General features: G+C 42.3%; 1 protein-coding gene and 2 long non-coding RNA genes across 8 annotated transcripts in view; 2 read left to right on the top strand and 1 right to left on the bottom strand.

Annotated features, from left to right (window-relative positions):
- Nucleotides 1-467: 467 nt before the first annotated feature.
- LOC144578895 (uncharacterized) lies at nt 468-17,651 on the bottom strand. Of its 2 annotated transcripts, none has more exons than XR_013525373.1 (3): nt 17,534-17,651; nt 6,244-6,327; nt 468-2,707 (listed from the first exon to the last, which is right to left on the bottom strand). It is a non-coding gene; the product is annotated as an uncharacterized LOC144578895 (long non-coding RNA). The 2 variants fall into 2 exon arrangements; XR_013525374.1 differs by having other exon boundaries at nt 2,514-5,099.
- LOC144578894 (uncharacterized) lies at nt 15,938-16,530 on the top strand. Its single transcript, XR_013525372.1, has 2 exons — nt 15,938-16,250; nt 16,394-16,530. It is a non-coding gene; the product is annotated as an uncharacterized LOC144578894 (long non-coding RNA).
- NETO1 (neuropilin and tolloid like 1) overlaps nt 16,397-23,009 on the top strand; it is a 123,409-nt gene continuing 116,796 nt past the window's right edge. For 2 of the 5 annotated variants that reach the window (XM_008979978.5, XM_002757328.6), the window contains exons 1-3: nt 16,397-17,094; nt 19,122-19,175; nt 19,421-19,558. In XM_008979978.5, coding sequence (XP_008978226.1) covers nt 17,067-17,094; nt 19,122-19,175; nt 19,421-19,558 — 220 coding nt within the window. In that variant the 5' untranslated portion in view covers nt 16,397-17,066. Of the gene's footprint in view, nt 17,095-17,352; nt 17,387-18,677; nt 18,792-19,121; nt 19,176-19,420; nt 19,559-23,009 lie in introns of those variants that run through there. The other 3 variants (XM_078347007.1, XM_078347008.1, XM_078347006.1) reach the window with 2 other exon arrangements.

The following is a 23,009-nucleotide window of genomic DNA, read 5'->3' as shown; positions in this document are numbered from 1 at the left end:
AGCCTTGCATTGCTGTTTCTCATACAAGCTTCTGTTGCTTGGTTTTTACCAATGTAGACATTCAATGTATAAACTAAGGCAAACTAGGTACTTGTCTCATTCAAGCAATTGAAAATATCTTTCATTGATTCACTTGATGTAACAAATTTTAAATTAGGTCTATAGGTGTTCCCTTATGTTGGTAATATTAGCAAAATATTTTTGAATTTATAAAAATACTTTATTGACTTTTCTTCTTTAAAATTTTAAACTAGAAAAATAATTTCTGCATCTCTATGGCCATATATTTTCCATCATGCTATTCGAAGTTATTTTATTCTCCTCTCCTTTGACAAAATGATGGTTATACTAAAAGCCCAGAGCTTATGCCAATACTTTTCTTATTCAAAACAGATGCTGGGGAGAAATAGAAACTTCTGACACTTTTTTGGGGTTGGAATGCTACACCTGCAACTGCTAAAGACATACATGAACAGATTTCTTTTTATTTAAATTACATTTCACTTTGTATCATCACAATTAATATGCTAATTGTAGAACATTTTTAAAGTACACATAGACAAAAACGAGATTCATAACATAAACTAATCTGAAGACATATCTTCCCAAAAGTCAGGTGTTTTCAGATTAAAAGATGTTGGGCCAGGTATAGTGGCTCAGGCCTGTCATCCCAACACTTTGGGAGGCTGAGGCGGGAGGATCACAAGGTCAAGAGATCGGGACCATCCTGCACAACATGGTGAAACTCAGTCTCTACTAAAATACAAAAAATACCAGCCAGGTGTGGTAGCGTGGGCTGCAGTCCCAGCTACTCTGGAGGCTGAGACAGGGGAATCGCTTGAACCAAGGAGGCGGAGGTTGTGGTGAGCTGCGATCTGAGATTGTGCCACAGCACTCCAGCCTGAGCAACAAGAGTTAGACTCTGTCTCAAAAAAAAAAAAAAAGATGTTGAGGAATTGCATTCTTCCCGCCCTTTGGGAGACTGAGGCATCAGCATGGTATTAGAAATATTAGTAATAAAGATCTGGACTACAATGAAAAATGTCAGATTTTTAGAATGTCACAATTATAATGTAGAATTATATATTTCGTCAAAATATTAATTGAAAGTTGAGAGTAGACAGTATTTTTCAAAAGTAAAAGTTACAGAAAAATATATTCATCCCTTGCCTATTTAATCAGAAATCTGTTAGACAATTCTACAATTTAGAATAAAACCAACATATGAATTTATCTATAATTTAATGGAAACAAAAGATTTTTTAAAAGGGCATAGACCAGTACTTTTTAGGATAATTTATCAAGAATTGCATTCTCCCAGGACTCCATGTTTGGGTCCCCTTCCATGAACACTCCCTTGGTGGAAGCCATCTTTCTCTCTCCTGGATTTCCTCTCTGGAGTCCCTTTCCACACTCTCTTGTGGAAGCCTGTCTTCCCCTCCTAAACTCCATCGCTCTCTCTATTCCCTTCCACTCAGTGTGGAAGCTGCTTTCCTCTCCTGGATTCCATCTTCCTGGATTCTCTCACTCAGCATGAGAGTTAGCTGTTTCTCTCTCCTTCTCCTGTTTCTCTCCCTAATTCACTTTCTACAAACAAAACAAAAACAAAAATGAATTGTATTCTCCCACTTCAGTTAGATTATTAAGCTATTCTGATCACTTAAAACATCCTCCTGTTTTATTTCATTATCTTTAATTGTACACATATGTTTAAAGTGGGGTAGGTATATCTACTAGTTATAAAATTTATAAATTTGTGACAGTTACAAAATCATGTAATAAAATATCATGATCCTTGGAAACTGGCATCCCCATAAACTCTCTTCTAAATTCAAGTGTTTCCCTGAGATCCGTACCCTAAGTTACATCATGGGATGTATCATGATCCATATATTTTATGTCAAGATGAGTCTAAATGAGAAAAATTATTTGATCTGTGTTTGACTTTTATTTATTTCATATGTTTTACTCATGTTTTGTTGATAAATTTAGTAAGCTTCTTGGTGTGTCAATGTATATGTCTTAGCTTTATCAAGTAAAGTTTTCTACAACGGAGAACAACCACATCTGATTTCATGCTACCTATTTTTCTCTGAGGTACTCTTAAGATTTATTTAAAAGGATGACCTGAGACAGTAGTTAACAAATTCTTATCTCACAGAGCAATCAAGCAACTGGAAATTCTCCCTCCACTTAAACATGGATAACAGTAAGTAAACGAACTGACTTCAGAAGCACAGTCAGACTTGTGCTGAGTTACCCTGAGGATCACAATTATATGAAGAATTGATAAATTTTATGATTTCAGATTCCCTAGAATGTAAAGCATAGAAAGACTTATTAAACAACTACTGCAGGAGTTGAATGAGTTTGGGTGTTTCTATTAAAAGGATTTTCTTAGGGAAGCACAGTTTTGTATACAATTTGCACTCCATAAATGGGAGTTCCACCAGGACAAAACCAAAATGATGCAGAAGACATTTTCAAGATGTTTCAGGTTATTCAAATAAATCGAGTATAAATCACACTTTTTTATTGTTTGAGCAACATACAGACTCATTATATTTTAACAACGATTTTCAAAATTATATTGCATCTTTTTTTTCTCCAGATTCCACTTGTAGTGACTTTAATTTTGCATTCAGAATTCCAGAAGAGCAGCTTTTCTTTTCATGCACCTCTATCCATATGTATGTAGTTATGAATCCTGAGTCGTATGTCCCCAAAATAAAAGAATATGAGTCAAAGGTATATATTAAGAATATATAATAAAAAATCATTACCCCGAAGGGTAACAAGAACGATGCATCTTATCTTTAATGTAAGTCGGGCATGGTGATGCACCGCTTGTGGTCTTAGCTACTAGGAAGGCAGAAAACATGAGCTATGCTCACACCACTGCACTCTAGCCTAGGTGACAGAGTAAGAATCTGTTTCATTTCTTTTAAAGTAATACGTAAGTTTTCTAAGTAAAGGAAAAACCTTTATTTCAAAATCATGGATAGGATGGTTCTTAGTAAATTCTAGACAAATAAAATAAGATATTAAATTCCAGCATATGATTATTTACCAGCTCTTTGTCTATATACATCTCTCAATCAATTATCTATCTTTATATCTATATTTTCATTTATTTAATCCATTTCCTTATTTTACAGACCTAAATTATTAGAGAACAATGCCTTTTATGAAGTCATCTGTACTATTAGTATTCAAATTTAAGTTGATCCTTGGTTGTGCAAAACATATTCTGTGGCTGTATGAGGTGTTTTTTTGTACAGCACACTGACTCTGCATGAATTAACCCAACTGTATTAGTCCATTTTCACACTGCTATAAGGAATATCTGAGACTGATTAACTTATATATATTTTAAAAAAGGTTTCATTGATTCACAGTTCTGCATTGTTGGGGAGGCCTCAGGAAATTTACAATCATGGTGGAAGATAAAGGGGAAGCAAGGCACACTTTACATACTAGCAGGAAGGAAAGCTCAGGGGAAACTGCCACTCTTATATCATCAGATTTCCTGAGAACTCCCACACTATCAAGAGAACGGGATGGGGGAAATGGATCTCAAGAGCCAATCACCTCCCACCAGGATCCTTCCTTTACAGGGGCATGGGGCTTACAATCTGAGTTGAGATTCAAGTGGGGACATAGAGCCAAATCATATCACCAACATCCTCTCATTTTCTTGCAAATTCATTCTCTGTGTATTCAACACAGAATTTTCTTAAAAAGAAAAGATAAAAGTAAAAAAAAAAAGTCCTTTATGTAAGAGCTTTGTTTTTCCCTGGATGACTTTGTCACTTGAAAAAATAATTCAGGAGAAACCAAAATAACAGAAGATAAATATCTCCTCACTAAGGTGAGTGTTATGACACATATTTCCACAAATAATACGTTTGGCATTAATTTGATCATCACCCAGAACTCTTGAGAGACTTCTCTAACATGTGCTGTAGACTTTTACAGCTGAAATATGTTACAAATATTTTTTCTCAAGTTTAAAGTTGAGACAAATTTTCAGATTGTATACAAGGTTTCATGTGGAATTGCCATGCTAGCTATCTAAATTTCATGAGGAGTGCCTCATTCAACTTTGAAAATAAGATTGTTTTGTGGGGCAGAAGGAGAAAACTGTGTGTGAAAATAATAAACTATGTGCTCACTGTGAGAAAGTATGCCTAGCTCTATTTTCTTATTTCTCAACTCAACTTGATAGTAACAAAATTACCACTAATAACAAAACCTGGATATAAAGGCAGTTACCAGGCTGGGATACAGGAATGGTGGGGACAAAATATAGATATCAGTAAGATATTTTTGATGTTGGGAAACTTGCTTGTGACTCAGGATTGAATTTGGCAAGGACACCCGAAGTACATAAGCACTAATAATAAACTATTATTAAACTACTGGAAAGTCACCTTGAAACTTCAAGAAAATAATGGCTCTCAGTGAATCTGCTGGAGATGCTGGTTTTGAAGGCACATAGCACCCTCAAGATCCATTCTTAGGTTCTTCTAATAATCTCTATTTTTCCCTGAACAGTAACAGATTTCCCCAGTGAGGACATGCTGAGACTTGAACCGCGTAATTGGTTTAGAATCAATGAAGGGAGATGAGGTCAGATCTTGAGGAGAGCAAGTATATATTATCCTATATGGCTTTTGCCTTAGGGTGGGGAATTGCAGGGTTTGAGAGAAGGGGAGGCTGCTGTTCTCTAGCAGGTGTAGCTGGGACACTTGCTGATCCAAGGGGCTTAGGGGAATCTGAGTGTTCAACATTCTCAAGCACAGCCACCCTGGAGTCTCCACCACAGGTCTTCACGTCCTACTTCTTCCCTATCAGAGTCCGACTTTAATATAGAAACACTAGAGATAAGACATAAACCAGGGCACACTGTTCTATTTTCTATCCCAGTTTTCCACAGGCAAAAGCCTTAACAGTGGTGATGGAATAACATGCCAGAGGTACTGCTCTTCCAATAATCCCTGTCAGTGGAATGCCTGTTGTATACAGGCAGCGAGTGGTCCACATCCAGAATCCAGCCAGGGAATCTCCATCCTGGGAACACTTTGGGTACCAATAGCCTTTCCCAAGAAAACAAAACAAAAACAACAATGACAAAAATCCCGGGATAAGAATGTAAGTATAGTTATTTTGTAGGTTGTTCCAGAATATACTGGTAGAGTGTTGGGAACTGAGACCAGGATAGGAAGACAGCCATGTAACTGTTTGTATCAAGAACATCACGACAGTGCAAAACTAGTCCATCACCCTGCCAGCCTGCACTTCATGACTGCACGTGATGGGTGAGGGAGACAAAACCTGGCAGTCATTGTTTGAAGGTTGTTGGTCCTTCTTCCTGCTGTGAGGCTGAGCAAAGTGGGCTCCAGCAGTCAGAAGAAGCCCTTTGAAAATACATGTAGTTGCAGGCCATTGGAGAGTGGGTCAGTGGACCTTGATATAGGTCCAGGAGGAGAACAATGCTGGGAATAATCACCAGAGTTTAGTGCATCTCATTTTGATGCCAAGGCTACATGGGCTTCTTGAAATTAGTTTTATAGTTTTTCCTCTTTTTAGAAAATCTCCTGGAACACCTTGTATGCAAAGTGGATTATCACGTCCTTAGAGGTACAACGTATCATAGACTTTAGTCACAATACCTTTTTTGTCCAGGGACTCATTCATTTGTGTATTCATCCATTCAGTCAGCCTGCAATCATTCGTTGAGCTGTTTATTTGGGTGGAGTGAGAGGTACTGAGCAGACTCAGCAATTCCATGTATTTATGGCTATAGATATATCAATAAATTGTTTTTGCCTTCAGAATGTTTGCACTTTATACTCTAAACAAAAATAATTGTATCCATTCCATGATAATTTTCACATTGGTTTACATGCACTTGCTCATAGTCTCTACTTTGCTTTTATCTCTGTTTTCTCTGCATTTCATTCTTTATGTTGTGGATAGGCCTTCTATTTTTTTTTTTAAATTTTTTATTGGATTTTAGGTTTTGGGGTACATGAGCAGAGCATGAAAGACAGTTGCGTAGGTACGCACATGGCAGTGTGCTTTGCTTTGCTTCTCCCCTTCACCCACATTTGGCATTTCTCCCCAGGCTATCCCTCCCCACCTCCCCCTCCCACTGGCCCTCCCCTTTTCCCCCCAATAGACCCCAGTGTTTAGTACTCCCCTTTCTGTGTCCATGTGTTCTCATTTTTCGTCACCCACCTATGAGTGAGAATATGCGGTGTTTCATTTTCTGTTCTTGCGTCAGTTTGCTGAGGATGATGTTCTCCAGATTCATCCATGTCCCTACAAACGACACGAACTCATCATTTCTGATTGCTGCATAATATTCCATGGTGTATATGTGCCACATTTTTCCAATCCAGTCTATCAGGCCTTCTATTTTTTTACTGCTCCTGATCATCTTGATAGAGGTTTATCTGGCTAATTTTTTCAAATAACTCGAATTTACTTTTAATAAGTATTCTGATTCTTGTCTGCTTAATTGATTTCTAGTATTTTCTATATGTATTTTTCCTTTTTCTTTAGTTTACTGTGTTGTTCTGTACCAAGTATTTTATGCTGTTGTATTAAAAACTGAAAGTTTTCTTCTAAATGTTACTTTACAACAGGCTGTGGATTTAGACATCTGTTGATCACACATTTAGATATGCGTTGTTATATACTTATCATTAAGCTATACATAGTATACTTTCATCATTTCAATTTGATCTAAGAACCATGTATTACATAACTGTATTATTGTTGTAAGCATTATTTAATTTTCAGGCATGTGACATTAGGCTGTACTTTGGATATCCGTTTGTTATATTCTTATATCTCATAGGCTATAATCGGTATGTTAACTCTTTGAATTTATATTCTTTTTGCCAAGAAATGCTTATTTTAAATAAATGTTTTATGGGAGTTTATTTTTGTTAAAATTAAATTCCTACTTATCTAAATAAAATAAACAGATTTTATTCATATATTCTTAATATTTGCTAATTTTAAAATCTGTTTTAATCAGTCAGTTTCTGAGAGGATTGTGTTAAAGTTTTCCAACTACAACTATTATTTAACATGATGTTTGTTATTTTTCATTCTAGAAAACAGTTTGAGGCTAAATTTTAGCTGCATATGTATTTGGAACAACTATATTAACTTGACTTTTTTTTCTAACACTACACAATGACATTATTTGCTTATAATTGTTTTGCTTTGATGCTTTCTGCCTAGTATAGAATTGTCATCCCGGTATACTTGCTAGACTTGAATATCTTTTTGGAGTCACATATTCTCAATGTGTATATAAATTGTGTTAAATGTGCCTTTGCAGACATGTTGATGAATTTGATTTTAGTTGATATCTAATCAGAAACATTTCTCTTCTCACTGATACATTTATCCCATATAGATTTATGATTATTTCTATCATTTTTTCATGATTTCTAGCACACTTTTGAGAAGGAGTCTCATTCTGTCGGCCAGGCTGGAGTGCAGTGGTGCAATATCAGCTGAGTGCAACCTCCGCCTCTGGGGTTTAAGCAATTCTGCCTCAGCCTCCTGAGTAGCTGGGACTACAGGTATGCACCATCATGCCCAGCAAATTTTTGTATTTTTAGTAAGACGGGGTTTCACCGTGTTAGCCAGGATGGTCTCGATCTCTTGACCTTGTGATCCTCTCGCATCTGTCTCCCAAAGTGCTGGGATTACAGGCGTGAGCCACCGCGCCCCGCCTTATGTTGCTTTCTTGCTTCATTTGTTTTTTCGTTTTGTTTTGTTTTTCTTTACTGGCATCTTCCATTGGATAGGTTAAGTTTTCCTTAGCCAACATGAACATGTTATATTCTGTTTTATTCTTATCGTAGCTACCTAACTTACTTACATACAGTTATGCTAACACTCTTTTCCAACATCTAGTGATATTGAATATCTATGTTTTTTTATCCAAGCAAGACAAGAAATTTACAACACATCTCTCTCTGTTCTTCTCTTTTTACCCCTCACAATATGTATCAATTATTTAGACAACGAATTTGCCTAAGACTTTACTCATCTTTCCTTCCATATTGTAATATCCTCCTGAAGTCACCATTGTTCTTGCCATAATACATCATCTAAGTCTTATTTTTAAATTGAGTGTGTTGATGTATCTTTCTTTTAAAATTTAAGCAACAGTTTACAGGAATATAAATAAATATTAGGTTCAAAAAGTTTTTCTTTAGCACTCTAACAGTACAATTCCACGGACACTTTTGTAACCCAGTGTCACTTTCCAGAAGATTGCTGTCAATCTAATTCTTGCCCTTTTCTGAATTAATCTGTTTGTTGCTGTTACTACCACGTTCTTTCTTTCCATGATCTTTAAGAACTTTTCTGTTTGTTTTCAATTTTACTAAATGTTATTGTCTTGATTCTAGTGGTGTGTTTTTTCTTCAAAATATTCTACTTAGTCCTCTTTACCTGTTTTTGGTTTGAGATCTTATGGCATTTTATAATTATATTATGAAGTATTATTAACTTGAAATATTCCTTTTCCTTTTTTTGTTGTTACTTTGCCCTTCTGACTCTGGATGACATTATGGCAGAACTATCCCGCAGAGCGTCCCCACTTACAGCCCCCAGCCTTCTCCAGTTTTCTCCACCACAGACATGAATCTTCTGTTTCCTACAGAGATTTTCATATTTTTGGTATTAGTTATTGAGCTTAGCTTTGACGCATATGAAGATTTCTTGATTTAGGTTTCCATCAGCATTACTAAATTAAACTATAAAAGACATATGGCTTTATGTGGCAGATATACATATATACATAAATACACATATAGCTGTAGATCTTGGCTCACTGCAACCTCCGCCTCCTGGGTTCAACATATTGCAGTAGGTGCAGGTACCTGCATAGCTCTGGGCACAGGTATAGATATGGATATTAGCCATCTACCGACACTTGCATGGCCCTGCTTCCATATGCTGCCATTCACAATAATGGGCAGTATTGATCCTGTTAACAAAAAAGAGCTATTTATTTATGCATGCTACCACTGCGCCCAGTGCTTCTGATGTCTTCCCATTTAAAGCCTTAAATAGCCCTATGTGTCATTCTTCCTGTCTCACAGAGGACAGCACACAGGCTAAGAAAATTAATGTAATTATGACACACCTACTAATTAACAGACCTGGTATTCAAAATGTTCTTGACTTAAATGTTCATAACTTCTACACATCATGTTTTAACATTGTAAAAATCGTATTAAGGAACTGTTGCTTTTCTAGGAGGTCAAATTATTATTCAGCTAGGATATTATATTCCCTTTCTATCCATCTGGTCTCTTCTTATATTGCATGTGTGTCTACAAATGTATGTGATCCCAGTAAGACTTTACAATAAATGGGTAATCTCTGCTCTCATTCAATTTTACCTTCTGCATCCCATGGGATTTCTGATCCCTATGCAGTTCCCTACAATGAATTTGCTTTACTTCCCCCTGACAATTGCCCCTTTTTATATTTATTTTTTTCTTTTCCTTTTGAGATCAACCCTCATTGAGCTTATTACATTTGTTAGTGGCCCCGAGACACTCACACTCTGGCTAGAAGTCAGCGACTGGCAACAAGCAGAAAGAATGAGGGCCTTCCTTTGAATTCAGGTCAAACAACCTAACAGTTCCCCACCCCTAGTAAGGTAGCAGATAGTGGATTCTATCAGTTATGCAGTTACTGAAAAGGTGGCACTACAGAAATCACTCCACTTCTTTTGGCCCCATTTTCTCCATTTAAGAGCTGGTAAGAAAGGATAAGATCAAGGATTGCCAAGCAAAGAACATACAGAGGCAGTGCAAGTAAGACCTAACAAATCATAACTTTATCCTGTGTCCTAATTAGTAAAAACTGGTATCTGCCTTACTAGCATTGACAGTGATGCAAAATTTCATGTTACTGCAAATGAAATAGAAGGTAGTATGGATATTTCATTTTTTGATACAGAGTCTTGCTCTGTCGCCCATGCTGGAGTGCAGTGCCATGATCTTGGCTCATTACAACCTCTGCCTCCCCAGTTTAAGCAATTTGCCTCCCTCAGCCCTCCAAGTAGTTGGGACTACAGGTGTGCACCACCACACCCAGCTAATTTTTGTGTTTTTAGTAGAGATAGGGTTTCACCATGTTGGCCAGGCTGGTCCCAAACTCCTGACCTCAGATGATCACCCCACTTTGGCCTCCCAAGATGCTGGGATTACAGATGTGAACCACTGCGCCCAGCCAGATATTTCCTACTTAGTGTCAAGGAGTAGTTAAGGGTGGTGGAGATTGTGGTGAATTACCAATTGCTTATTCTCATTTAAGAGACTGCTGATATTTAGGGAAGTCAGTCAATTGCGGGCCAATCAGAATTTTTAAGGGAAGGAGAGATTATGCAGAATTAGACCAAATAGCACAAATAACTCAAAAGCATCTGTTTATAATTGGGATCAAAAGAACTCTATTGCACTTTCCAGTTACGAATTGAAATCATTTAACTTAGTTCTCTCTGATTTTAACTGAGATATTAATTCAGTTCTCATACCCTGACCCGGTGATAATATCTAGTTCTCCTAATACCAAAGCACAGCTCCCATCCTACAGTCTCCAAGAAAATATAAAGATAAATATGTTTTCAAAAAAGAATGTTTAAATTTGTACACAGACATACTTAACAGTTATTTTCCATTTGTTTCCCTGTCGGTTTCTTTGACAAAGGCCTACCTGGCTCAGTGGACTGTGCTGGGACAGCTATGGGCTATCCTTGAGATGCTTCTGCTTCCTGTCACTTCCAACAACCTTCGCTTCCTTTTTACTCTATTTGAAAGCATCATTTTAGAAGGGAATGCGATTATGGCAGGAGTCATGAACTGCAGATAGCCCAGTATATACAGCATATATTTTCTAGATAAATACATCAGAAATTGGCCGGATGCGGTGGCTCACGCCTATAATCTCAGCACTGTGGAAGGTTGAGGTGGCTGGATCACAAGGTCAGGAATTCGAGAGCAGCCTGACCAACATGGTGAAATCCCATCTCTACTAAAAATACAAAAATTAACTGGGCATGATGGTACCTGCCTGTAATCTCAGCTACTTGGGAGGCAGAGGCAGGAGAATCGCTGGAACTAGGAAGGCGGAGGTTGCAGTGAGCTGAGATGGCACCACTGCACTCCAGCCTGAGTGACAGAGAACGACTCCAAAAAAAAAAAAGTATATATATATATATATATATATATGGCAACTTTATATATATACATATATATATTTATTTAATATTACTATACATTTTCAGAAAGTAGCAATATATATAGCAGCTTCCGCACAGTGCCTTTACACTTTTTAATCTTGGGGTATATCTTCCTAATGTTCGTGAAGTTTATGTTGATTTATAGAATATGAGCTTATAATTAATCATATTAAAACTGGTATTATTTTTAGAAGCCACTGCCAAGTAAATATCAATCAAAATGAAAATAACTTTTTTTCTGAAATTTTGATATGGATCAATGGTTTATGTATCTGAAAGTGCTATCAAGTAACCGGCTAACGAAGTGCTATGAAAGTTCTCACCCACAGGAGGCCAATATTCTTGTGCTGTCTAGGAATACAATATATTTGTACTTCTAACGAAACTGTATTTTATTTTTCCCCAGTGGTGATCATAAAATATCCTGCTCAGTTTAAATGTAAGATTTCAGACATTTTTTTTTTTTTTTTTTTTGAGACGGAGTTTCGCTCTTGTTACCCAGGCTGGAGTGCAATGGCGCGATCTCGGCTCACCGCAACCTCCGCCTCCCGGGTTCAGGCAATTCTCCTGCCTCAGCCTCCCGAGTAGCTGGGATTACAGGCGCGCGCCATAACGCCCAGCTAATTTTTTGTATTTTTAATAGAGACAGGGTTTCACCGTGTTGACCAGGATGGTCTCGATCTCTTGACCTTGCGTCCACCCGCCTCGGCCTCCCAAAGTGCTGGGATTATAGGCTTGAGCCACTGCGCCCGGCCGTTTTTTTTCTATTTCATGATGACTTTATACTGCATTAAGATACAGCTATAGATGGTTGAAAGAGCTTATTCAATATTACTTAAAACCAGGTTCATGTTAGAGTATAGCAGATAGTTTTTTAAAAAACATTCCTATATTTACTAGCAAATTATTTAAGTTTTTGATAAACAAATATTATGACGTATGTTGTTAAGTGCAAAAGCCTTTGCACTTCATAACCACGTAAATAGGTAAAAATAAAAAAAATTATTATACTATGGAATGTATCAGAAGCACTATTTTATTGAGTCATTGTTGGTAGCATCACCTCTTTTAGAGATAGAAAGACAGCTTTTGAGATGATGCCAGTACTGCAGATTAATTAATGAAGCAGCCCCGGTAGACCTGTAGCTTTATTTTTTTTCTACAGAAAACTGCATGTATGTAGACAAATACTATGTGCATTTGAATTGGAGGGGCAAGTATCCTACACCAGTTCTTTTTGGATTTTGGTAGTCTTTCTTATCTTTCATTGTTAGGATCAGTGAACGCTTCTAAACTAAACTAACTAATGACAACTTCATGGGGCTGAAGTGGCTTTAATTGTGCACCATCTTCTATAGTAGTCACTATTTCAATGCTAACCTTGGGGACCTGTGACAAAGCAGCGTCTTCCAGGATGGCGCACTCAACTCACAAAAGCTATCAGTTTACATGCGCTCCCTTTCAAAATAACCACATCTTGTAATTTGACCATATGTGTGCACAACATTTTCTTGGAGAAAGTGAACTTTTCCCATACATTGGTTTTCCTCAGAAAGAAAAATCTTATGGGTCCCTATTAGGGAGGTAGCATTACTCAGCAAATGTGGATTCTGGAACTCAAAAATGGGAAGGCAGCTTGCCAAGCAAACAGGATGTGATTGATGGTGAAAAGCTTGTGTGGATGTGTATGAAGAAAGATGAATGGAATCATCAATAAAAATGTTGCACCTGCAGCCTGGGAGGAGTAGGAGGGTGCAGAGAGGGCCTCAGCATCTGTGGTGGCCCAGTCTCTTGGTTGGTTATCAGAGCATGAGAGCCGGCCAGGCCTCTGTCCTGTCCTGTGTCCAGGATGTGCACACTCACTCCCTCAGCACTGAGATTTCAGCAAAATGTAATGCCTCAGCCCCACGCATTGCCCAAGAGAGCACTGGTCACTAAAGATCAGTGGGAGGTCAGAGGATCTCTTGAGGCCAGGGGTTGGAGGAACAGCCTGGGTAACATGGCAAGACCCCCTCTCTAAAAAATATAAAAAATTAGCCAGGCATGGTGGCCTGTACCTGTAGTCCCACCTACTCCAGAGGCTGAGGTGGGAGGCTCAGTTGAGCCCAGGAAGTGGAGGCTGTAGTGAGCTATGATCCAGTCACTGTGCTACAGCCTTTGATTCAGAGAGAGAGAGAGAGAGAGAGAGAGAGAGAGAGAGAGAGAGAGAGAGAGAGAGAGATATTGAGAGAGAGAGAGAGACAGAGAGAGAAAGATAGATATCACTGTTTATGCAAGATATACCGGTAAGGACAAAAGGTTAGGACCATTTCACCTTCCCTAAGATTTCCTTCCTAATTTCCTGTCTCCTGAAAAAAGAACTATCCTTCTAGCAAGATAGAAAGATAGTCAAGGGTACACTTCCTTGGCAGGTTACAAAAGCTGTGTCCTGGAAAACTCACCCGGGCAAAGAGAACAGAAGAGGGTAGGTGAGTAGGAATATTTATGGTAAAACCAAGTTTTCTTTTCTCTACATTCAAGCTGTGATTGAGAAATGCAGTAATTTTCCATACATTATTTTAAATGCTGCCACTGTCACTGCAGAACTTCATCATTTTCACGAATAACTCATATTTTGGATGTGAAGAAATTGCCATCCAACCGTACGAAAGATTCCAGTATTCAACGGTCAACTCTTCTGACTGGTCCTTTTTGAAGATCTCTACTCTCTCCTTCATAGATGACCGGGATCCCAAAAAGCGTTTTCCAGACATTCTCTGTCATCTGCGTATTCCTCTGTTAAGTGACCTTACTGGTCTTTGAACTCTTTTGCTTCCTTAAGGCTGGAGAATTTCTTCCACAACTCCACGCCCACCACTGCCCACCACCTCCCACCACGCGCTGGCACGAGTACCTCACGTGGGTCACAGGACTCCCGCGGGATCTTCTGCGTGTTTCCCCTAGATCCTTTTATAAGTAGGTGCGTGCGTGGGCGGATACTCACCGGTCTCCCTCCATCCTCTCACCTCTCTCCCTTTGCTCAAGCTTGCAGCTCCTCTCATTTGCCGTCAGCTCTGCTGGACTAGGCCCCTGCAGATCCGTGCAGCTTTGAAGCCCCCTACCCTCTCCCAGTCTCTTCTGCCCTTCCTTCGCTCTCCGTCTTCCCTCCCACTCTCTTCAGTCCCCTCTATCTCTCCTGTCTCTCTTTTCTCTCTCCCCTCCTCTTTTCCCTTTCCTCTCTCCATTCTTCATCGCTCCCTTCTTTCTTTCCATGCTCTCCCATCTCTTTCCATTCTTCATCTCTCCCTTCTCTCTCTTACCCCGCTTCCCCTTTCTCTCTCTCTTACCCGGTCCCTATCTTCCCCCTTCTCTCACCTCTTTCTCTTTAGCTCTCCATCTCGCTTCACTCCCTGCCTGCCCCATTACCCACCTTTCATTAAATGGATGCACAAAACGCGCGCTCGTATTTGCGCGCGCGCACGCACACAAGAGCACACATTCCCCTCTGCTTGGTCACTTTACCCCACCCTGGAAATCGAGGAACCAGAAGCCTGATGTGGTAGTAGGAGCCTTGGGGGCTGCGTCTGAGTCTCTGAATCCCTGCCAGACTTCGCGAGGTCGCCTCATCGTCCCTCACCCCAACTTACTGACAGAACTCCACCCGCTCCCAGGCGCTGCGCTAGGCGTGGGCAGGACCGCGGTGAGCATTCCACGCCCCGCGCAGCCCTGCGCGCACGTGGGCGCCGCAGCAGCAGGTGCCGGAAAGCAGAGGCCGGGCCAGAGCTGGGAGGCAGGGCCCCAGCCTCGAGCGCTCCCCGGACTCCTCTCATTGCCCTTTCTCCTTTCCACGGCCTTTTGGGGCCACTTCAGTCTTCACAGCTCAGCATCTGCTGCTGACCACCCCCCACAATCCGCCATTAGATCTTCCTACTCCGGCTTCTTCGCCGCCACACTGCCTAACCAGAGCCCCAGCTGCGGCGCGGGTGCAGGTGGCAGGGCTGGAGGCCTCCGTAGTCTCGGGTCCCGCGGGCTGGGCTGTGGTCTGCGCGGGCCGCGTCCGCAGATGCCACGGAGGGAGGGCGGGACGGAGCCGGGAAGGGGAGGAGGTGCCATTGCGGGTCCCAGGGAGGGACTCCCCCGCACCTCCGCGCTCCAGCCCTTCGCTGCGCTGCCTCGCGGTGGCCGTTATTTGGTATTTATTGATTAGCATGTTACAAGCCTGGGCTCTTCCGGTGCTGTTTGCCCGCGACTCGTGTCTCCCAGACTTTAATGCGCCGCGTGGCCCTGCAGAGGAAGTGGCCTGGGGTGACGGGGTGACCATGTGTGCCGTGGGGTGGTTTTAAACATCTCGAGGTCGGGAGTCAATTACAACTCGAGGTGGGCGGGGGGGTCCATTGCAAGAAGCCCGAGCCTTTGCGGGAGCAATTTGGTGGGGGGAACTTGGCACTGGGCCCAGTGCTCCGCAGCGAAACTTTTACCGCCGCCTTTTCCTGGGGCGCGCCCCTGCCTTTTCTCCCACGCTGAGCGCGGATTCTGCGGGGAAGCATTCGCCCCGGGGAGACAGGGCGAGGGGGCGCCCGGTTCCTTTAAGCCGATGGAAAACGAGGGGTGGAAGTAAGAGAGCCCGCAAGGTATAACCTTTAAAAAGTGAAACACCAAATCCCACAAGGGATTTTCACACGATGGCCCCTCCCGCTTCCATGCCTTTCGTCCGGCTCGGGGATCCGCCTCGGGATTTGCGGCTGCATCCTCCTCCCGCGCCCCGGCGAGCCGAGCCGCCGGTCCCAGCCGGGTCCTCACCCCCTTCCCGCCCATCCCCCAGGTCCGCGCGGCGGGGATGTCCTTGCCGCCGCCACCGCGGCCCCATTCCGCCGCGCACCAGCCCCGGGGCGCCGGCCGCGCGCAGCCTTCCGATCCGACCCGGGCTCTGGGCTTGGGGGAGGGTCTCGGACCCCCAAGCCTTGACTAAGGCACCCACTTGGTAACTCTGCTCTCTACCGGCTCCTTCCTCCTCCCTCCCTTCCCCGCCCAACCTCCCCCTCCCCGCCCGGCCACCCCGACTCCCCTGCGCCGCCCTCCAGCCCGCCTCCCAGACGCCCACCCGCCCGCTCCTCTTTCCGCAAGATCGCAGAGGTGGCGCGCAGCCCGGCGAGCCGATGACGGACCCCTTCCTCCTGCCTTCAATGCCTCAGCGGAAGATCCCCAAGGGCTGGAGCGAGGAGCGCTGCCGCTGGACGTCCTCCCGGGGAGGCTGCTCCGACCTGCTGCGCGGCGCGTCTGAGACTGGGGACTGAGCCCTCCCCGCCGCCGCCCGCTCCGTCGCTGCCGTCGGTCTGGACTGGCCCCCCTACTCGCTGCGCCCGCTGCCCGGCCCCGGCCCCGGCTTGGGGCGTCCCGGGGCTCGCCCCGCGCCCGCCGCCTCCCGCGCGCCGCGTCCTCCCGACCCCGCGGTGGCGACGATGCCCGGGAGGAGGGTCCTGGCGGCGGCGGCACGGATGGTGGCGGCCGGCGCCCGGGTGTGATGCGAGCGTCACGGTGGGGATGCTGCTGGCTGCGCGGCATTGAGGGCCGGCGAGAGCGAGAGCCCGCCCGGGGCGGAGGACGGACTCATCCGGATCTGGCTGCAGCGTGGGCTCGGAGCTCCCCCTTCCTCTCGGTCTCCCCCTCGGCCCCCTTGTATTTCGCTCTCGCTTGGCGTCTTTAACACCTCTCGACCCGTCCTCCCCCCGCCACTGGAAGTCTTCCTGTCTCTAAATGGAATTAGTGGAGCCCGGAGCCTCTGGTGTAACGCACAGACATGATCCATGGGCGCAGCGTGCTTCACAGTGAGTACCCTGACCGCCGCGCCCGTGCGCTCCGGAGCCAGCCCTCCTGCCCGCCCCTTTCCCGCGGCCAAACGCGCAGGAGAAGCCTCTGCGCCGCGCTCCGGCGGACCCCGCAGTCCCGCGCGGGTCGGGGCCGACGTAAACTTTCTGTATTGCAGCATCGTGGACCCTGGCTTGGGGGCGGCGCGCGGTCAGCCGTCGCCGGGTCCAAGAACCTGCCGGGGTGAACGGGTTCTCCGTGCGCAGGAACCCCCCGGGGGCTGAGAATAGCGCGCAATTCGGGGATGGACACGTGCGTGCAGCAGAGACTGGCCCTGGCGAGGGCGCAGGTGGAAAGCGGGTGGGAGCGGGGATACCTAGTGAGGGTAGAGGAATCTTCCTCTTCCTGGGGCTCCCGGAGCTGGGGGACCCCTGGTCCCGGAGGTAGCGGGAGACGCACCTGAAGCCAGCGCAGAGGGAAGGGCGAGGGTCAGCGTCCACCACTTTCTGCCTAGGAGACCGCTAGCGTCGCTTTCTGGGTGTGTGGTAACGCGGGCAGTGTCGAGATGGGAAGGAATAAGAGGAAAATAGTATGACGAGTCATCGAGTAAAAGGCAGCATAGGAAAATGTGTGGTGGAAATCTGACATTACTAAGCAAAGATGAGAGAGTGGATCGCGGGCCACGCAGTTAAGAGAGGGCTTTGCTGATGAATTAAACACAGTACATGGTCCATAATGCGATTTCAGCAAAACAGGAAGAGCGGAGTAAACAAATACACATCCTGATGCTGAAGGATGTGTACCTGTGTGTTCTCGGTGTGAGCAGAATCATGAAAATTAAATTGATTTTTTTCCCCCGTGGAAACACAGTAACCACAGCAGCCAGTGTCTTAATCTAAAATGCAAATGACCTGGCTAGAGCATAAAGTGATACACAGTTGATAATTTCTAAAATATTGATATTAACACTTAGATACCTTTCTTAGAATAATGTTTAAGTATAGATGTATAAGCCTCTATGGTGAGCTTTAATTGAGGACATATTTGTGAATTATGCTCTCCCCTCCATTTCATTTTAAGTGATAGTATGAAAGCAGACCTTTTATGTCATTGGACAACAAAATAAATAAGAAAAATAAAATAGAAGAAAAATCAAATTATGAAGACTAGAATACTTAATATTTTGCTAGCTCTTCATCTTGTAAAAATGTTGATTAGGTCAAGAATATGGAAGTAAAACAAGTTTGGATTATAATGGCACTGCAGCTTTACCGTTAAGTTACAGATCAGAGTCTCTGACACTGGAAACCTGCCTCGAAATAGTGCTTTTGGAAATCACCTATCTCAAATTAATAGTCTATCTCTATAGATTGATTTGGTATTAAATTAAAGTTAAGGTTAGGAGAGATTAATTTCCCAGCTTAGAAAGTGCTGAGGACTGAGGACGGGGTTACTTGGAGGTTCAAAACATTTTTGTAGGCAACAGTCTAATAATGCTGCTTAATGCCCACAATCCCCCTTAATCTGCTTCTTGCTTGCTCCCCTCCCCCACAGCCTGTAGGATTTGTCTAAGTATTTATTTTCTAAAATACAGCCACACTGCAGTGTGTCAGGAACAGTCATGGAGCCTTTCTCATCGCTTGCCTCTCCTTTTCCTCCTTTTTGCCTTCTGGCCCCTCTCTTCCTTCAGAGATGCTAGCAGAGCCATTCCCTAAGGGTAGTTTGGATACAGTGGGACTCCTGAAGTCCCACTGTAATGTGTGTGACAAGAGTAAATTGTCATGTTGCTTTTAGAGTAAGGGATGTTTTTGTCTTAGGAATTTGGGTCTCATCCCTTCTTAACTTGTGTTACTTTTTAAGGGAGTCCCAAGGTTTCCTGATTTGTACATTTCAAATCAGTTTATGCGAGTTCTGAATCAACTTCTAACAGTTAACAATGATACAATTAATCTGCTTTGATAGTATTTCATCTTGAAATTGTGTTACGTTTTTATGGAATTTGAGCATTGCTGTGTGTTTTATCTCTAATTTTTCTTTTCTGTTTCAGTTGTAGCAAGTTTAATCATCCTCCATTTGTCTGGGGCAACCAAGAAAGGAACAGGTGTGTCTACTTAGAAAAATGCTATTGGAAGACCTCAAATTATTTTGTGTTTTCCTATTTTCCTCCTACATTTAATATTCTAGAATATCTGAACCTGTTATAATGTGTATAATTGATTGGTTTGGCTAAAACAACATTTAAAAATTAATCTACTAATGGATATTATAAGAATGTCCTCTCTATTTTTAGTATTATAGAAAATTGGATGACGGTTCTTTTTAAAATATTTTTCTTGTATTTAACAGAAAAGCAAACCACCTCAGAAACACAGAAGTCAATGCAGTGTGGAACCTGGACAAAGCATGCAGAGGGAGGTATCTTTACCTCTCCCAACTATCCCAGCAAGTACCCCCCTGACCGGGAATGCATCTACATCATAGAAGGTAAGTGGAGAGCGTGCCAGAGTTAAGAGAACACTAAGCCAAAACCTGGCCATCTCTATACTTTGGATGAAGAATATGCATATAGACATTACAAAATTGATTTGGAGATCATGCGTAAAAATATCTCTGAGTGAGGCAAATAACTGTAAAATTTGGAATCAGGCTAATTATTGAAATCTTAGTAATGAGTTATGAACAAGCAAAGTCTGTGAAATAAAAACAAATGAACAACTGAAGAGTTTATTTTGCGGTTGATTTAATTGATGTAGAGTTCTAATGCAGTAGAATGGATGCACGGCTGGCACAGTATTACAGTTTGAGAAACCAGTAAAATGTTTAGTTCAACAATTATTAGAATAACCTGTATGTCACTTTCTCTTTAATATTATAAAGTGCAAAAATCATATTAATGTCAAAGAGGAATCTATAATTACATTTTCTAAATAGCAGTCTGAAAGAGAGTTACCTTATTTGTGTTAAAAAGTGACATCTCATTTTAAAGTCAAGGTCAGGGTTGTAAATTATGACAATTTCTTTCATGACTTCTTTTCCAACATGAAAGATAAATGGCGTTGAAAAGAGACGTCTCTTTGAACATTTCCCATTTACACTGACCTTGTAAACACCTCTCTCTTTTATTTTATTTTTTTGAGACAGAGTCACTTTCTGTCACCTGGGCTGGAGGGCAGTGGCATGATTTCGGCTCACTGCAACCTCTGCCTCCTGAGTTCCAGCAATTCTTCTGCCTCAACCTCCCAAGTAGCTGAGATTGCAGGTGCACACCACCACGCCCAGCTAATTTTTGTATTTTTGATAGAGATGGGGTTTTGCAGTGTTAGCCAGGCTGGTCTGGAACTCCTGACCTCAAGTGATCCACCCGTCTTGGCCTCCGAAAGTGCTGCGATTACAGACGTGAACCATGGCGCCAGGCCAACACCTCTCCCTTAAGTACAAATTTTAAAATGTGGAAGCATATCATCTGGTGGTGGGAATTTTCAGTATTTTAACTGTTAATACCTAATGGGCTAAAACTTGGAAGCACCTACCCCCCCGCCAAACACACATATATGCACAGGCAAAACTATCTTAATGAAAAAGATATATTCATTTTCTACTACATACAAATCAGGGACACTTTTATTTGATAGATTTTCAAAGAAGAAGCAAGCTTTCTTTTTACCTAATTTTAAGAATTTCTATTTGGAAATGATTACTTTTTGGTAATTATTGGGCCATAGATCTTCCCCCACCCGCTTTGTACTTGAAGTTGGACTTTCAGCAAAGATAAATCACACTGTAAGAAGGTAAAACAATAAATAAGCTATGCTATTAAAAGGATAACTCAGAAACCTAAGGTCTGGAAGTGCAAATTCCTTGTATGACTGATAGAAAAGGAACTTGCTACTCTCCTCACAGGACTTGCCCGTATGCTCTGGGGACTATGCCCATTTCCTTAAACAATCTAAAGGGCCCCAGGATTAGCACAAAGTAGTTGGAACAGAGAAGCCAAAGAGAAGAATACAGGGAAGAAGAGATGCTCACCTTCACTTTTGAAGAACGTCCAGGAAGACATCATTCTCTGCATAAAGTAGCATGTGAGAAAGTTCAGAGATATGCTGTGGTTGAAGACCTGCATGGAGTATCCTATGGCTTCTGCAGAATCTGAGGAAAAGACAGCGGGAGGCTGAAGAGGGAGGCAGTCTCAGACACAGGGGTAGCTGGTATTCCTTCTGTGCCTGCTGGATGAAATCTTAGACATTATGCTATAGACAATGAGGTGCCACTGAAGTAATTTAGTTCCATATAAAGATTAGATATATGTAGCTCTAGCTGAGAGGAGAGATGGATGTGATCTGAAAATGTATATGTATAGGTCATAGAGATTGGTTTTGAGGCTGTTCCTATGAGTAAAACTATTCGAAGAGAGTATTTGGAGCACTATTTTTCAACTCTTTAAAAAAAACGCAGATGCCTGGCCCTTTCCCCAGGAATTCTGATTTAATTGGCCTTAAACAGGCCCCAGGCATCATTATATTGTAGTATCGTTCCATTGGAATGCCTGTGGCAACCTGGTGTCCCGGTCTAAAATGAGAGAAAATAAGATGTAGAATAGATTTCTGGAAAATAACGTTTAAGAGATGGACAGAGTATGGGGAAAAGGTAATGGACTGAGTAGGAGAAGCTAGGGAATGAGGCAGGAGAGTCAGGTGTGGGATGCCACGGCACCCAGAGTGCATGAGGGCTTGAGAAGCAGAGAGTAGTCAAAGTGCCAGTTGCAGCAATAAAAATAAGTAAAAACAGAAATTCATCTGTTACATGGAGCAATTAAAAGTTTGTTAGTAACTAATGAGCACTTCCATTGGCATAGCAGAGGTGGGTGTTTTGTTCCCCTTTTAAATGGGCAGATTGCACATATTTAATTCTAAAATGAATATTCTGTAGAGAACGATAAATTGAAAATGGAAGAGAAAGAGGGATACATAATTGGTCAGATTTCCAGAGGTATGACGGAGATGAAGAATGCAGGTGAGGTCTTGGTCACAATAGAGGATCCCTTTATGAATGGCAGGTGATCTAAGAATTCACTCAGAATGGAAGAAATATTCTCTACATATGTGTACAATCCAGGTTCAAGTGCCCATAGTTTGCAGTGCATCTGAAGATTCTCAAAGTGGTTGAGACCTCTCATGAACTAATCTGTGTTAGATCAAATGTAAATGACAGAAATATTAAAAGGAAATGCAGCTGTGAAGAAAGTTCTTGAAGGTGAAGCAAATTGAAATCGAGAGAGTTAGACCTAAATAGCTTCAAATGGTTTCTGTGTGCCATAGTCATTCATTTTTTAATTGACCACAAGAATTATGTGGAAAACTTAGTTTTAAAAAGTTATTTCACAGCCGGATGCAGTGACTCACGCCTGTAATCCCAGCACTTTGGGAGGCCAAGGCGGGTGGATCACAAGATCAAGAGATCGAGACCATCTTGGCCAACATGGTGAAACCCCATCTCTACTAAAAAATACAAAAATTAGCTGGGGGTGGTGGCGTGTGCCTTTAGTTTCAGCTACTCAGGAGGCTGAGGCAGGAGAATCACTTGAACCTGGGAGGCTGAGGTTGCGGTGAGCTGAGAATGTGCCACTGCACTCCAGTCCGGTGACAGAGAGAGATTCCGTCTCAAAAAATGTTTTCTGAGGAACACTGAGAGGTTAACTCATCCACAGAACTTACGTAACAATAAGAGTGAAGGTTGGATAAGTGAATTCATGTTAGACGGCCATTATTCTTAGTAGGGGAAATTGGTGAGCGCATGTTCACAGATGACAGAATTCTAAGTCAAGTAGCTAAGGACTGTCCTCATTGCTCTGTCATTCCCTAGCTATACATTATTCACATCTAAAATAGTTATCCTATAATCTGAAATAATTTATTTCCTCATAAAACTTGTCATAATG

The sequence above is a fragment of the Callithrix jacchus genome, chromosome 13, assembly GCF_049354715.1.
Source record: "Callithrix jacchus isolate 240 chromosome 13, calJac240_pri, whole genome shotgun sequence".
NCBI lineage: Eukaryota > Metazoa > Chordata > Mammalia > Primates > Cebidae > Callithrix > Callithrix jacchus.
This window is presented reverse-complemented; position numbering and strand designations above follow the sequence as displayed.